Below are 14,793 nucleotides of genomic sequence, written 5' to 3'. Positions count from 1 at the left end.
TCCGAAAAATACAGTACTTCTTCACCCAAAGGGTGATTAACATGTGGAATTCACTGCCACAGGTGGTGGTGGTGGCTACAAGCATAGCCAGCTTTAAGAGAGGATTGGATAAAAATATGGAGCAGAGGTCCATCAGTGGCTATTAGCCACAGTGTGTATATAAGTGTCTGTGTGTATATATATAATTTTTTTGGCCAGTGTGACACAGAGTGTTGGACTGGATGGGCCATTGGCCTGATCCAACATGGCTTCTCTTATGTTCTTATGTGACACAGAGTGTTTGACTGGAGGGGTCATTGGCCTGATCCAACATAGCTTCTCTTATGTTCTTATGTGACACAGAGTGTTGGACTGGATGGGCCATTGGCCTGATCCAACATGGCTTCTCTTATGTTCTTATGCTTTTGAGAGAGGAGCTCTAAAAGAACTGTGACTGACCCAAGATCGCCCAGCAGGTCCATGCAGAGGAGTGGGGAATCAAACCTGGTTCTCCCAGTTTAGAGTCAGCGCACTTAACCACTGCACCAAACCAGCTCTGAACCACTACAACAAACAATACTCATTGTTGATAGACCCAGTAGGGCAGCCGGGTTGGTCTGAAGCAGCTGAACAAAGCTGGAGTCAAGTTGCACCTTTAAGACCAACCAAGTTTTATTGAGAACGTAAGCTTTCGTGTGCTCTATAAGCACACTTCATCAGACATACCTGATCCCCTCATCTGATGAAGTGTGCTTAGAGAGCACATGAAAGCTTACGTTCTCAATACTCATTGTTGGCTTCATTGAGCTACGATGTTGGCTGGCAGCACAGTGAGGGCTGCTCAGCTAGCCATCCATTGGCTGGATGATGTAGTGGGTTATCTAATAAAGGCCATTGTTTGCATCACTGAACTGGCTGGCTGTACAGTGCTGGCTTGTAGCGACAGAGGGCTGCTCAGCTTGACTTTCAGCTTGGGATGATGCTGTGAGTTGACCTTTTTGCTTCATCGCGCCAACGGGTCTACAATGCTGGCTTGGAGCAGAGTTTGCTGGATGATGCAACAGGTCATCTAATAAACTCCACTGCTTCCATCCCTGAACTGCCTGGCCCTACAATGTTGGCTTGTAGAACCAGAGGGCTGCTCAGCTTGAGTTCCAGTTTTGGGGATGATGCTATGGGTGAACTAATAATACCCACTGTTTGCTTCCTTGAGCCCAGTGGCCCCTATAATGCTGGCCCGGAGCAGAGCAAGGGCAAATCAGCTAGCCCTCCAGGGTCCAGGTTTTGGATTTTTTTCTGGGGGAATGTGGCAGAACGGAGTTCCAGAACCTCTTCATGGAAACAAAGTTCTTTTTAAAATGCTTAAAAGTTCATGAGGAGCACCCATGTGTTTCTCCTTTATTTTGCTCTTGAGAGTTCCAGAACCTCTTTTTTTCTCAGAAGAAAAGCCCTGAGTACCTGGGTCAGTCCAGGTTAGTACTTGGATGGGAGACCACGAAGGAAGGCCAGAGTTGCTACACAAAAGAGACTGTGAGCCAGCCACTCTGAGATTCAGAGTGGAGGGTGGGGTATAAATCCAATATCATCATCAATCATCTTCTTCAAAGATGAAGGCCCGTTGTTCTCATAATGCACTGTAGGGGTACTCATTTTTCTAATATATGAACATTCTCCATTGTGAGTCGAAATGAAAAAAGAGAGCAATAATTTAGATACAATGCGGGGGTGGGAATGCAAGCCTGTGGGAGTCGCCTGAGAAACAACCGAAGAAGGAAACGCAGTGCTCAGAAAACAATACTTTTAGCAAAGGGCTGTTTCTGAGAAAACACAGATTGTGTTTTGCTTTTGGGGAGCTCTGAGAAATGGAAAGCGTAGTCATTAGCCCAATTTGCCAGAGGGCCTTTTCTAAAATTCCACACTTCGGAACTTAATGGAAGCCTAATTCCAGCAAGGATCCCCGTGTGATGCGGCTTTTATTGCTGCAAATTAGTTATAATTGGCAAAGCCCAAACGTAAGCAGAAGCATTCTGAAAAAGGCTCAAGAAATCAGTCCCCCCGCACCTGAACATCATTGAACCGTTTGTGCTACAAATGAATGATTTGGAACCTTTCATTTTTAAATACAGGCGTTGCTGAAGTCTAGCCATGTTTTCTTCTCCCAAATTTTGTCAAAAATGTATTGCTACATGTAAGGTTATGTAATAGTCATGGGGTGGACTGTCCAATCGCCATCCTTTTGTCCTCAAGCTATTTTTCTCCAGATCAGGTAGGTGTTTGGTGGAAATGCTGGGTATTCCTCTCGTTTCCTGTTGTGTATGACTCAGTATTAGGGCCAGTGTCAGTGTACTTTGAGGTGGGGTAGCTCCCAGGGCCCAGGGTTTCTGGTGGGGCCCACTGCAATGAACCATGCATCTCACTGACTGCCAACCTGTCCTTTCCCCACCTACTAGAAGCAGCGCTGGTTCAGCCACTAGACAAACTAGGAGGTTGCCTAGGGCGCTGGGAGGGGGTGCGCCTAATTGGACTCCCCCCCACAGTGCCCAAGGAAAGGGAAAGGAAAGGTCCCCTGTGTAAGCACCACTCGTTTCCAACTCTGGGGTGACGTTGCTTTCACAACATTTTCACGGCAGACTTTTTACGGGGTGGTTTGCCATTGCCTTCCCCAGGCATCTACACTTCCCCCCCCCCCCAGCAAGCTGGGTACTCATTTGACCGTCATCAGAAGGATGGAAGGCTGAGTCAACCTGGAGCTGGCTACCTGAAAGCCCAGCTTCCACCGGGGATCGAACTCAGGTCGTGAGCAGAGCTTAGGACTGCAGTACTGCAGCTTTAACACTCTGCGCCACGGCTCTTCAGTGCCCAAGACAACTGCCTAAATTTCTCTCTCCGCCCCACCACTGCCAGCTCCCTCCCTTCCCTTCCGCCGCCCTCCACCGGCCCCTGCCAGAGGAGCGCACCACAATAAGGCTGGGCCCAGCGGCTTTGAAGCAGCTGGTATCTGAATGTTTTTTGAAGAGAGAGCTGGAAAAGGCTTCGCTCCCCCTCACTTCCGGTTCCGGAAAGGAGCAGGAGAAGCCTCCTCCAGCGCTCTCTTCAGAAAACGTTCAGGTGCCAGCTGCCTCAAAGCCGGTAGGGCCCAGCCTCATCGCGGCGCGCTCCTCTAATTGATGGGTGTGTGTGTGTGCACGACAGTGCGCAGTGCTGCAGAGGGAGGGCGGGAGGCAGCAGGCAGGAGTCTGCCTGGGGCGCCCTAGGGCCGGCACTGTCTAGAAGGGTTGAGATTACTTCCGCTTGAAATTGTGGAGCCGTATTACAAAGTATGCCCTTGGTTATGTGGAGTTGTCATATCAGAGATTCTACTGACAAATGTTAATCCAAAGAAGAAGAGGAGGAGGAAGCCACCCTTCAAAGCAGACATGTTCTCCAGGGGAGCTGATCTCTGCCAGCTGGAGATTAGTTGTAAAATGGGAGATCTCCAGGCCCCACCTGGAGGCTGGCAACCTACAGGTCAGGCACCTTACTTACTCAGGAATAGATGGTTGAATATGTTCTCCAAAATGACTCTGGGTTTCTGGCCCAGGAGCAGAGCTGTGTCTCCTGCAAGCTCCAACAAAAAAGGGCAGCCTTGAGATGCTCTTTTCCCACCCCAAAAACACTTAGTATCAACTGCCGTTCCCACCCAGGAATTGGCCCACCCTCCTGCAGCATTCATTGTGACAGACAGGTTAGGTTCTGTCTGTTCCCAAGAGTGATGAATGAGAGCTGACAGAATGGAGTGGAGAGCAGTTGGCAGCTGGGGAGTTGAGAGAGAAAAGAGTATGTTGGATTGAGTGAAACTGTGGAGAAGAGCCACCTAGAGATGGCTGAAAAGCGTCAGTTTATAACAAAGGATTCCAATTGTAGGACTAGGGAAACAGTTTAAAAAGTTCAAGGGAAAAGAATTGTTGCTACCTCTCCCTTGCTTTCTTTAGTGTTTAAACCATAAATAAAAGCTAACTTTTTGTTTTGTTTAACCCTGTGGACTTTGTGTCTCAAGGAAAGAAACACACACAATGTCTCAGGATGGACGCTAGACAGACAAACAGACACGATACGAAGAAATGGTGACAGTGTGTGAATGGAACGGCGTATAAGCCCGCGATCGCAATAACTCAGTGAAGCAGTTGAATGAAGGCCTGTTATTAAAGGGGGCTGGGCTACCATGTCTGTAGATATTTCTGTGAGAGGAAAACAGAGAAGTGAAATGGTCATGGCTCCCTATATATATTAACAAGCAACATTTTACAAAGTTCTGATGTCTAAAAGAAACAGGAACATCAGTTTTGTTTCAGAGACCTGGGTTTCCTTTCCTTTACCCTTGCAATCTTTTAACAGCTCTACAAGATCCACTTTTCTGATAATTTAATTGGCTGTTCTTGAAATGTTTAATCAGAATATTACCTTGTACCAGTATCAGCTTTCAACTTCACCTGTCCCCTAGGGTCCTTGCATTTGTTCAACAACTTTAAGAAAATGTATGCTAATTTTGCTGATCGCCCCATGGAGTAGTAACTTCCATTTCAATGCATCTGAAGAAGTGTGTGGGCATATGAAAGCTTATACCTTCAATAAGACTTCCTTGGTCTTAAAGGCACCGCTGGGCTCTAACTTTGTTCTCTTTTCCATCCAGTTACGTGTAACTTAACTGCTAAATTCTGTTGATCAACAGTCGGACACAGACCTGCCCTTTCAGAGAGCCAGTTTGGTGTAGTGGTTAAGTGTGCGGACTCTTATCTGGGAGAACCGGGTTTGATTCCCCACTCCTCCACTTGCAGCTGCTGGCATGGCCTTGGGTCAGCCATAGCTCTGGCAGAGGTTGTCCTTGAAAGGGCCCTCCCACCTACCTCACAGGGTGTCTGTTGTAGGGGAGGAAGATAAAAGAGACTGTGAGCCACTCTGAGATTCGGAGTGTAGGGCGGGATATAAATCCAGTTCTTCTTTATCAGCTCCTCCCTTTCCATTGAGATTTACTCAGACTTATGGTATAATTTACACCAAACCTTGACTTTTCTTCACTCTTCCCCCACCTTCCACATGAGATCTCCCAGCGTAGATTTTCTGAGCTGGATGTTTCAGGCTAGCCTGAGGTTGTCAGATCTTGAAAGCCAAGCAGGGTCAGCCCAGTTACTACTTGGATGGGGACCGCCAAAGATGTCCAGGGGCGCTATGCAGAGGCAGGCAATGGTAAACCATCTCCGTTTGCCATTATCAGCTGTGATTTGATGGCACTTTCCAAACCATCTATCTGACAAAGTGGGCCGTGACTCATAGAGAGCCAGTTTGGTGTAGCGGTTAAGTGTGCGGACTCTTATCTGAGAGAACCGGGTTTGATTCCCCATTCCTCCACTTGCAGCTGCTGGAATGGCCTTGGGTCAGCCATAGCTCTCGCAGAGTTGTCCTTGAAAGGGCAGCTTCTGGGAGTGCTCTCTCAGCCCCACTTACCTCAAAGGGTGTCTGTTGTAGGGGAGGAAGATATAGGAGATTGAGCCGCTCTGAGATCTGGAGTGGAGGGCAGGGTATAAATCCAATATCATCATAGAAGTTCATATTGAAATAAATGTTTGTCTTTTAGCTACCAATGTGCTTTATTTTTTCTGAAATACATATTATTGTCCTGTCTACTTTAAAAGAAAGAAAAAAAACTGATTCAGATTTTGCAGCTATGAAAAGCTTGGAAGGTTCCAAACGTCTAGTCTCGTTTCTCGCATGTCCGGTGGCTGAGCGTGATTAACAATTCTCATCAGATCAGTAACCCTTAAAAGTGGAAGCACTTCAGAGAGATTCCAGGATTATCTGGTGCAGATTAAAAGAGTTGTACAGCATCCCGACAATATCTGCCGTCCACTAAAGAATCCTAAAACGTTTCAACTCCTTTGCAGCATTTGGAACTGTTGCTCTCGCCTGTTGATACGGCCCCATGCACTGCACTGAATGAAAATCTTTTCCGCCCATTTCGTTCATATACAGGGAACCTTAGTCAGCTCAACTACTGGGTCCAGTTGGGCCAAAGTCAACAGACCTTATAGGGGAAGGATTGCAGGCAACAAATCTTAAATTTTTGAGGTAGTGATACAATGTGCCTTCCAGAGGAATGGTTGTAATCAACTAGTAAGAAATATGCAAGATAGGTTAGATAAGGTTTACCTGCCTGGTGTAATCAACTAGTGAGGAACTTGTAAGACTTTTCTTCTGCACTGGCTGCCGATTGTGTACCAAGTTCATTATAAGGTGCTGGTTATTACCTTTAAAGCCCTATATGGCTGAGGACCTGCCTACCTTAGGGACCGCCTCTCCCCATATGTTCCCCAGAGAGCACTGAGATCTAGCTCTCAAAACCTACTACGAATCCCTGGACCAAGAGAGGCCAGATTGAAGGTAACTAGGGAGCAGGCCTTCTCCACAATGGCCCCCAAATGGTGGAACCAACTACCAGAGGAGGTGCGAGCCCTGCGAGACTTAAATCAATTTCGCAGGGCTTGCAAAACCACCCTCTGTCAACTCGCATTTAAGACGGCACCCGGAGATGACACCTAGCCATCCTATACACATTTTGAACTGTGGCACTTTAATTTAATTTTATATCTGATAAATTTTTAATTGTTAATTAACTTAATTCTGAATTGTATCTAACTATTTTAATGTATTGATGGATTTTAGTGTAATCATGATGTAAACCATGTCACGTGAGCCGCCCGGAGCCCGCTTCGGCAGGGGAGGGCGGGATATAAAAATAAATTTATTATTATTATAAGATAGGTTAGATAAGGTCTAACTGCACGTATAAAATACGGACGTTCAGAGGATTAGGAAAGGCTGGACAGAATACATGGCTTTGAAGGGGAAAAGAGGACATGGCGGCTAGATAGTGGGATGCTATTTCTGGCAGAAGCGGCAGCAGCTGGCAACACCATGAGGATGGAGGACTTTGCACACTGTGGAAAGAGCAAGCAAGGGACTGTGGATCTTGAACCTTGTAAACAAAGGTTAAGATGTTGCCCCGGGAGCTATCTGGAATGGTGCTGCTTGGAGACTGCCTACTTGAGACTCAGAAGAGATGCGCAGTGCTGGCACTTCTGACCGGTAGGCAGCATGGGGATTCTGGCTCGGCTAGGGAGCACAGGGGCCTGGCCTCCCATTCTTTCCTGATCAACAGAACAGCGTCTTCAGCCTGCCGCACTTCAGGTCTCAGCTTCGGTTCCTTTTAACCTCGGGATGCCTCTCTGGTAACTCACAGCCACGAGCTTGCAAATGCAGAGAATTCCGGATGTGCCTTAGTTTGTCAGCATCCAGGTTCAGTTAAAAAAAAAACAAACCAGACATTTTATAGCTAACGGCATTCTAAAAGATCTTCTAGCATTGGGAAAAGTGCACAAAAGGGCAGCTAGAACGATTAAAGGGTTTGGAATACTTTCCCTATGAGGAAAGGTTAAAACGCTTGGGGCTCTTTAGCTTGGAGAAACATCGACTGAGGGGTGACATGATAGAGGTTTACAAGATTATGCATGGGACAGAGAAGGTAGAGAAAGAAGTACCTTTCTCCCTTTTTCACAATACGAGAACTCAAGGACATTCAATGAAATTGTGGAGCAGTTGGGTTAGAATGGGTAAAAGGATTCACCCAAAGGGTGATTAACACATGGAATTCACTGCCACAGGGGGTGGTGGCAGCTGCCAGCATAGACAGCTTCAAGACGGGATTGGACAAACATATGGAGCAGAGGTCCATCAGTGGCTATTAGCCACAGCGAATTGCTGGAACTCTCTGTCTGGGGCAGTGATGCTCTGTATTCTTGGTGCTTGGGAGGGGAAACAGTTTGAGGGCTTCTAGTGTCCTGGCCCCACTGGTGGGCCTCCTGATGGCACCTGGTTTTTTTGGCCAATGTGTTACACAGAGTGTTGGATGGGATGGGCCACTGGTCTGATCCAACATGGCTTCTCTTATGTTCTTACAAACTTGTTGGTTTTTTTTTTTTTTACAATTCATACTCTTTTGATGATTCCTATTATTTCCCTGTTTGTTCCTTCCCATGCACACGAACATCCCGTAATTTCTGACTGGAGTTTTTAGATGAATGTTGTCATCGAAATCTCCACTAGTGGGACATTGGACTGGGCTTGGTTCTTCCCTGGGTAGTACAACCCGTATTATTATTTAGAGGGCAGTGCAGGATGTGAATGAACAATTACAGTCAAAGATGACTCAGAACTAAATACAATAACAGCAGATACAGAATGTGCCTGTAGATTTTTATGGCAACACAATGCAGTATCAAGAAACGCCTGTGATTTTGCTGAATTGGCTTTAAAGCCGTAAAGGCATTAAGATAATAGAGTAAACTATGCCCATTAGTAGAAAGTCAGCTCTGACCTTTCTCTAGTTCCTCTGGCAAATTAAACTTGTGACTGTTAGATTACATTACGTAACACACTAAACGGGGAAGTGTCTTTGAAAATGGTTCAGAAACTTAAATTGTTCCAGTGTGCAGCAGTCACTGGGCTCTTTCACATTTTCATTGATTGTGTGTCCCTGTTTTGTTTTGTTTTCTCTCTTTTCCACATGTTTTGCTCCCTCTAGTGACCAATTCAATATTACATCAATGTATGTCTGGCATAAAAAGAACATAACGTAAGAACATAAGAGAAGCCATGTTGGATCAGGCCAATGGCCCATCCAGTCTAACACTTTGTGTCACACAGTGGCCAAAAAAATTATATTATATATATATATATATAAACACACACACAAACACATATATGCACACTGTGGCTAATAGCCACTGATGGACCTCTGCTCCATATTTTTATCTAACCCCCTCTTGAAGCTGTCTATGCTTGTAGCTGCCACCACCTCCTGTGGCAGTGAATTCCACATGTTAATCACCCTTTGGGTGAAGAAGGACTTCCTTTTATCCGTTCTACCCTGACTGCTCAGCAATTTCATCGAATGCCCACGAATTCTTGTATTGTGAGAAAGGGAGAAAAGGACTTCTTTCTCTACTTTCTCCATCCCATGCATCATCTGGAGAAAGGGAGAAAAGGACTTCTTCCTCTACTTTCTCCATCCCATGCATCACTCCGCAGTCGAAAAAGCTGCAGATTAAATGTAATATCAAATGTTGTATTTTAGCATGTTATTGTTAATACTATTATTAGGGAAACGTCTAAAACAAAAAAAAAGATTTCTTTTTTACATCAACCACTACAGTGAGCCAAACACACATGGAAAAGGACTGCCCCCCTCCCCCAAGGCAATAGAGACACACAAGCGTGTAAAATCAGAATGAAGAAGAACCAATGTCTACTGGCTGCTGTTAGGGTAATCTGCACTGGCTACCCTCTGTTTCCAGGTACAATTCAAAATGCTGGTTCTTACCCTTTATCTCTACCCCAGAAAGTCAGACCAGAGCCAACGGGTTGAAATTAAATCAAAAAAGTTTCCGGCTCAACATTAGGAAGAACTTCCTGACTGTTAGAGTGATTCCTCAGTGGAACAGACTTCCTCAGGAGGTGGTGGGCTCTCCTTCCTGGGAGGTTTTTCAACAGAGGTTGGATGGCCAGCTGACAGCAATGCAGATCCTGTGAGTTTAGGGGGAGGTATTTGTGAGTTTCCTGCATTGTGCAGGGGGTTGGATTAGATGGCCCTGGAGGTCCTTTCCGACTCCAAATCATATTCTTCAAAGCCTCTAATGGTTTGGGGTCAGGGAACCTGAATACAGCTCCTGTCTTGTGCAATCAAGGGCGGGAGAAATAAAAGGACAAACAAGAACATAGGGTAGTGTGATGAGTTTAGATGGAGAACCTCTTAGTCAGCTTGGTGTAGTAGTTAAGTGTGCAGACTCTCATCTGAGAGAACCAGGTTTGAGTCTCGATTCCTTCACGTGCAGCGGCTGGTGTGAACTTGGGTCAATCACAAGTTACCTCAGAGCTGTCCTCTCAAGAGCAGTTCTCAAGAGAGCTCTCTCAGCCCCATCTACCTTGCAGGGTGTCTGTTGTGGAGAGGGGAAGGGAAAGGAGATTGTAAGCCACTCTGAGACTCTGAGTGAAGAGCAGGGTATAAATCCAAACTCCTCTTCTTCGTCTTAGTTACTCAGAACAACCATTAAACCTGACTCAGACGTTTTCACAAGGCTCGTGTATCATTTGACCCTCTTGGTAGCACACTTAACGAATCCTGACCCAACCCCTTCAGATGCTATTGATACCCACTGTGGCTCTGAGTCCTTTCGACGTCATTCCTCTTCAGAAAAAGAACGAACCAGAAGATCTATTTACTTTTTTTATTATTTGAGATGATTGCTTGTTACAGTATACTCAGGGCTGTTTCACATCTCTGTAGGCAGTTATATCGAGTTTTTTTTGTTTTTGTTTTTTGTAAACACAGTATCTAGCATAGTAATTAGCTTATAGAAAGAAAACATCGCCCTGTCTCCTTTGTCTGAGCAGAGGCCCTCTTTCAAACCATTTTTTTTAAATCCTAATGAGGTGTTTGGACCTCTTGCATGAAGAGAACAGTTACTATGTTTTGGCAATCTGACTCATGGATTCCTGGAATAATGGAAACAGGTAATGGAGACACACAGAATCACACAACAGAAACCAAAGAGACAGAAGCAATACTTTGGTATTATCTTTGACTACGCAAGAGTACCCCCAAAAGAACATTGGGTGACAGTTCCAGCATTCTTTAGAAAAACAAGTGTCCCCCCCCCCCAAAAAAAAAATTCTCCCTCTTAACATTATGAATTTACAAATAACAATGCAGTCATGTGATGCCCCGTCTGTGAACCATCTCCTAAAAGCTCCGTAAGAGATCGTCTTTCAAAACACCACATCAAAGTTAAAACGTCACATCCATTATTAGCGTTACCCTTAAAAAACAAACAAAAAAGAACCCCTTGAGACATGTTTTCCGTACTTGCAGAGAAAAGCGAACACAAGCAAACAATGAAACAGACTTAACAATAATGAACACTGTCTGCAAATGTTTTGCAAGAGAAAATGATTTGGAGTTGTGTCGACTGCACGTTCTCTGGAGGCCGGGCCCAGATGGAAAGCTGGCTGCCTTTTAACCAATCGGGAACCAGCCTTGAGAACACACGCTTCCTGCATCAGACTCCCGCCCCTTCCTTATAACCGTACTCTATTTGACAGCACTAACGTTAACCATGGTTAAGTTTGGATAATGATGGTTTCAACTTATCCAGGATTTGAAACTGCAGAATACAGTGTTGTTTTGGATCTTGGGATAGAGAAAAACCTGTTTACCCTTGAATGCGATTAACATTAATTGTCAATAAGTTGCAATGAAGCAACAGGGAGAAGGACACACAGGGAAATGAACTGTTAAGGAAACGTGCTTTCTCGAAGCTGACTCGCAGCTTGTCGATCACATTTTAACACAGAGCCAGCTTTCCACCCGTGTCGGCCCCTCTGGCTCTGCAACGGATGATAGAAATTAAGAATTTGAGTGAGAGAATGAAAACCCGGTGGGCATGACTGCAAACTGGGCCTTTTCCCTTTTCACTCATTTCGAGACATCCTGAGGAGATTTTGAGACGTCACTAAAAAATAATACAAATGAAAATAATGTTACGAGATCAAGTCTCTAAATACAGCATATCGGGTATTAAAGTTTCCCATTGTGCTAAAGGTTAGAACAGTTTAACCTTGATTTAAAAAAAACAAAACCCTTTCTTTTTGCATTAAGACAGAGCAATATATATATATATATATGCATATATATATATATTTTCCTACAGGTTTTCAAGATTTCTAACGTTGACTCTCAACATCACCTGGATCACTCAAAACTCTTGAAAAATCAGAACTTGTTAACTGCCAACGACACGATAACGCTGAAGTCTAGAGCAAGCTCAGGGATTTATTTTTTTTTTAGAGCAAATTGTTCCCATTGTATAATTTGTGCTTCACGCTTCGCTCAATTTGCCTTCACATCGAGCACAGAAGTAGCAGTTTGTAAAGTGACATCAGGGTTTCTTCCCGTACCCCCTTTTCCAACAGTTCCAGCTCTGGGCTGTTGTCCCAAAACGCCGTAAATCATGAAGTCCACCGGCCCGCAAGTGATAACACAGATACCAAACCGGACTACCTGGAGACTGGCACGAACCAAAAACAAACACCGGAGCTGTAACGTGACCCAGTTTGATATGCTTTTAACGGGGAAGAGAGTCAATCAGAGTATTCGTCACGACAGAGAGGGGTAGGGGGAAGCCACAGTAGGAACTACCAAAAGGCAGGGGAAAGGTTCCCCGGTCTAGAAACTCCTGTTGCCATAACCGGTTATTATACAAAGAATGTGCCAAGGGGACGGCCCCTTTTGGGACACCTGCTCCCCCCACCCCTCCTGAGTCCATTACCTTTCACCAAGACACTGTTAACTATCAAACTTGTCCATAAATTTTGCCGCTGAGGGTGAAACCATCCAGTTAGCATATACACTATCATTTGCATATCTTGAAAACACAGACTTAGGGCCATCGCATCTCGTGAGTGGAACGGGGCTCTCCTCAGGCCAGTTCGGGTATGACATGCCTAAAAATGAAAACAGATAATTTTTTCTGCACCGAAGAACCACAACTTCATGTGCAGACAGTACGGCCCTTGGCAAAACTCCCTTCGCAACAACGGCGAGCCAAATTTGCAAAATGGGGTGGTGTAACGTGTGTGTGTGTGTTTTTCCCTCCCCCCCCCCTAAAAAAAAGCAGAAAGAAGAGACCTGTGTTTCAAAGGCACTGAAAAAGAGCAAAAGTTGCAATGCGAGCCAAAAACAGGATGGAGAGAAAAAACAAAACAAAATAAAGTGCTCTTTGGAGACATCCCAGGACAAGCGAAACACATTTGCGCCTGATAAGTCTTTGGCTATTTTCATGGGAATACAATGGCAGGTTGGTTATTGCGGTGAAGTATTCCTTGGATAGATAAAGTGCTCAAAGTAGTAATAGACCTATGCGATCCTGAAAATACTTAGCATGCGTGCTTCAGTCCCAATAGGACTGCATGTACGAAAATGGGAGCTACCTGTTAGCTTGGGGCTCACCAACATTTCCCTTGCAGCTACTGATTTCTGTGAAGCCCAACACTCTAGCTCTTGTGGCCCCATTTTCCTGAATGGCTTTAGTTGTTTCGGCTTTGCTTGTGGGAAAGAATCATGACTGCTCAGCAGCAAGGGCCCTGTTAAGACTTTCAGACCGAAAAACCAGATTCAAGTGTCTCCGTTGGAACCTGAATCTAATTGCGATAGTCCAAAGCCATTCAAAGGGGGTATTCAATTAGCTCCTTGGCCTCTAGCCTACAATTATTATTATTTTTTTTAACAAGACGACCATTAATTTGGGAACCCATGTTGCATCTGATTGGACAATCCGGGCTTTGAAACGAAACCCTGAATCAGTTCTCTAGATTAGAGGATGGCAAATTAAAAAAAGATGGCACAAAGGATGGATGGGGAGATTATACGGCTTGAATCAAAATAACGTCCAAGAGTAAAATGGCACGTATTGGATTACGAGGCCAAAAACAAAGGAAAAAGTAGGAGTTTTGGCAAGAACCGTCTTTACTGTCCATCTCACCACCACAATATTAAAGCACATTCCTTGCGACAACATTCAAAAACATGGCTTAGACGCTGACATCATCATGAGAAACCAAAAAGAAAAAGAAAAAAAAAGCATGTGAAAACAGCAGAGAGTGCTCTGTTATGGGCTCCCCCTCGTTCGACTTCCCAAAGAACTCTACAGCTGCACCCACTTTGCTGTGATTTCCTCGTATTATATGTGGATTCTCCTCTAGCCTCCAATTCACCGTCCCCTAAATTTCACTGCTTACTAAGAAGCCATTTGGCTGATTGAAAAAACTTTAACAATATACAGAGGACAGTTGGGGTTTGGGAATCCACCAGAATAAAAATGAGAAGACTATGCAATCGATTCTAATGGCGAAACATGAGAGAAAACCTCAAACCTCAAGCAGGTAGCATGAATTAAAGAAAAAAAAAAACCCCACCGCTTAAACTTTGAGATGTAAAACGTAAGCGTTCCCACCCTCTAGATGCACAAAAGCACAGACTGGATTGAATATCTGCTTAGCATTTGTTTTGAACTCCCCCTGAGTGTATTTCCCTGATCTGGATTTGTTTTTTAATCGTACAATATATACCTAGTAACGTTGCGTGTTTTCACATCCTTTTAAGTTTTAAATGCAGCTGCCAAAAAAACGGCGAAAGGAAGAACCCAACGCGGAGTTGGACAGTGACAAATGAAACAGACGAACGAACAAAAAGAAAAGACTCTGCCAAGCAAATTTCGGTGTGTTTCATTCAGACAAATAACACTCTAAAGGGCGTTACAGAGAGTGTGAGGACAGAAGAAAATCACTTGGGGGGGGGGCGTGTGTGTGTGCGCGTTGCTAGAATCTAGTAAATGCATGTGAAATTCTACCATAGAGTTTGTTTTCAATCCATGTGGAAGGAAGGGTTCGAGGGAGGGGAGCATTATTACAATCCACGAGGGGCGTCTCCTCTTCTGAGAGTCCATCATCGTAAAGCAAGGAGTCGGAAGGAGTGGAAGCGGCAAGATCTAAATAGTCCTAAGCAGACAAAGAGAAGGACAGAGTTAGGGCTGGTGAGCAATGCAGTTTTTAGGTGGGGTTGCCAACCTCCAGGCAGGAACAAGGAAACAAAAAGCAGAAAGCCCCCCGTGAAACCAGCTTCTATATCAAATTACATAAACAAGAAAAACCATTTATATATAAATAATT

The 14,793-nt window shown here is 44.8% G+C and overlaps 1 protein-coding gene across 1 annotated transcript in view; it reads right to left on the bottom strand.

Annotated features, from left to right (window-relative positions):
- Nucleotides 1–10,281: 10,281 nt before the first annotated feature.
- RET (ret proto-oncogene) overlaps nt 10,282–14,793 on the bottom strand; it is a 209,657-nt gene continuing 205,145 nt past the window's right edge. The window contains exons 21-22 of the mRNA XM_060242607.1: nt 14,475–14,622; nt 10,282–12,570 (exon numbers count right to left, since the gene is read on the bottom strand). Of these exons, the coding sequence (XP_060098590.1) occupies nt 12,413–12,570; nt 14,475–14,622 (306 nt within the window). The 3' untranslated portion in view covers nt 10,282–12,412. The remainder of the gene's footprint in view (nt 12,571–14,474; nt 14,623–14,793) is intronic.

Source organism: Heteronotia binoei, chromosome 6 (assembly GCF_032191835.1).
Source record: "Heteronotia binoei isolate CCM8104 ecotype False Entrance Well chromosome 6, APGP_CSIRO_Hbin_v1, whole genome shotgun sequence".
Lineage (NCBI taxonomy): Eukaryota > Metazoa > Chordata > Lepidosauria > Squamata > Gekkonidae > Heteronotia > Heteronotia binoei.
The sequence above is the reverse complement of the archived record's forward strand: the minus strand, read 5'-3'. Positions and strand labels throughout refer to the sequence as shown.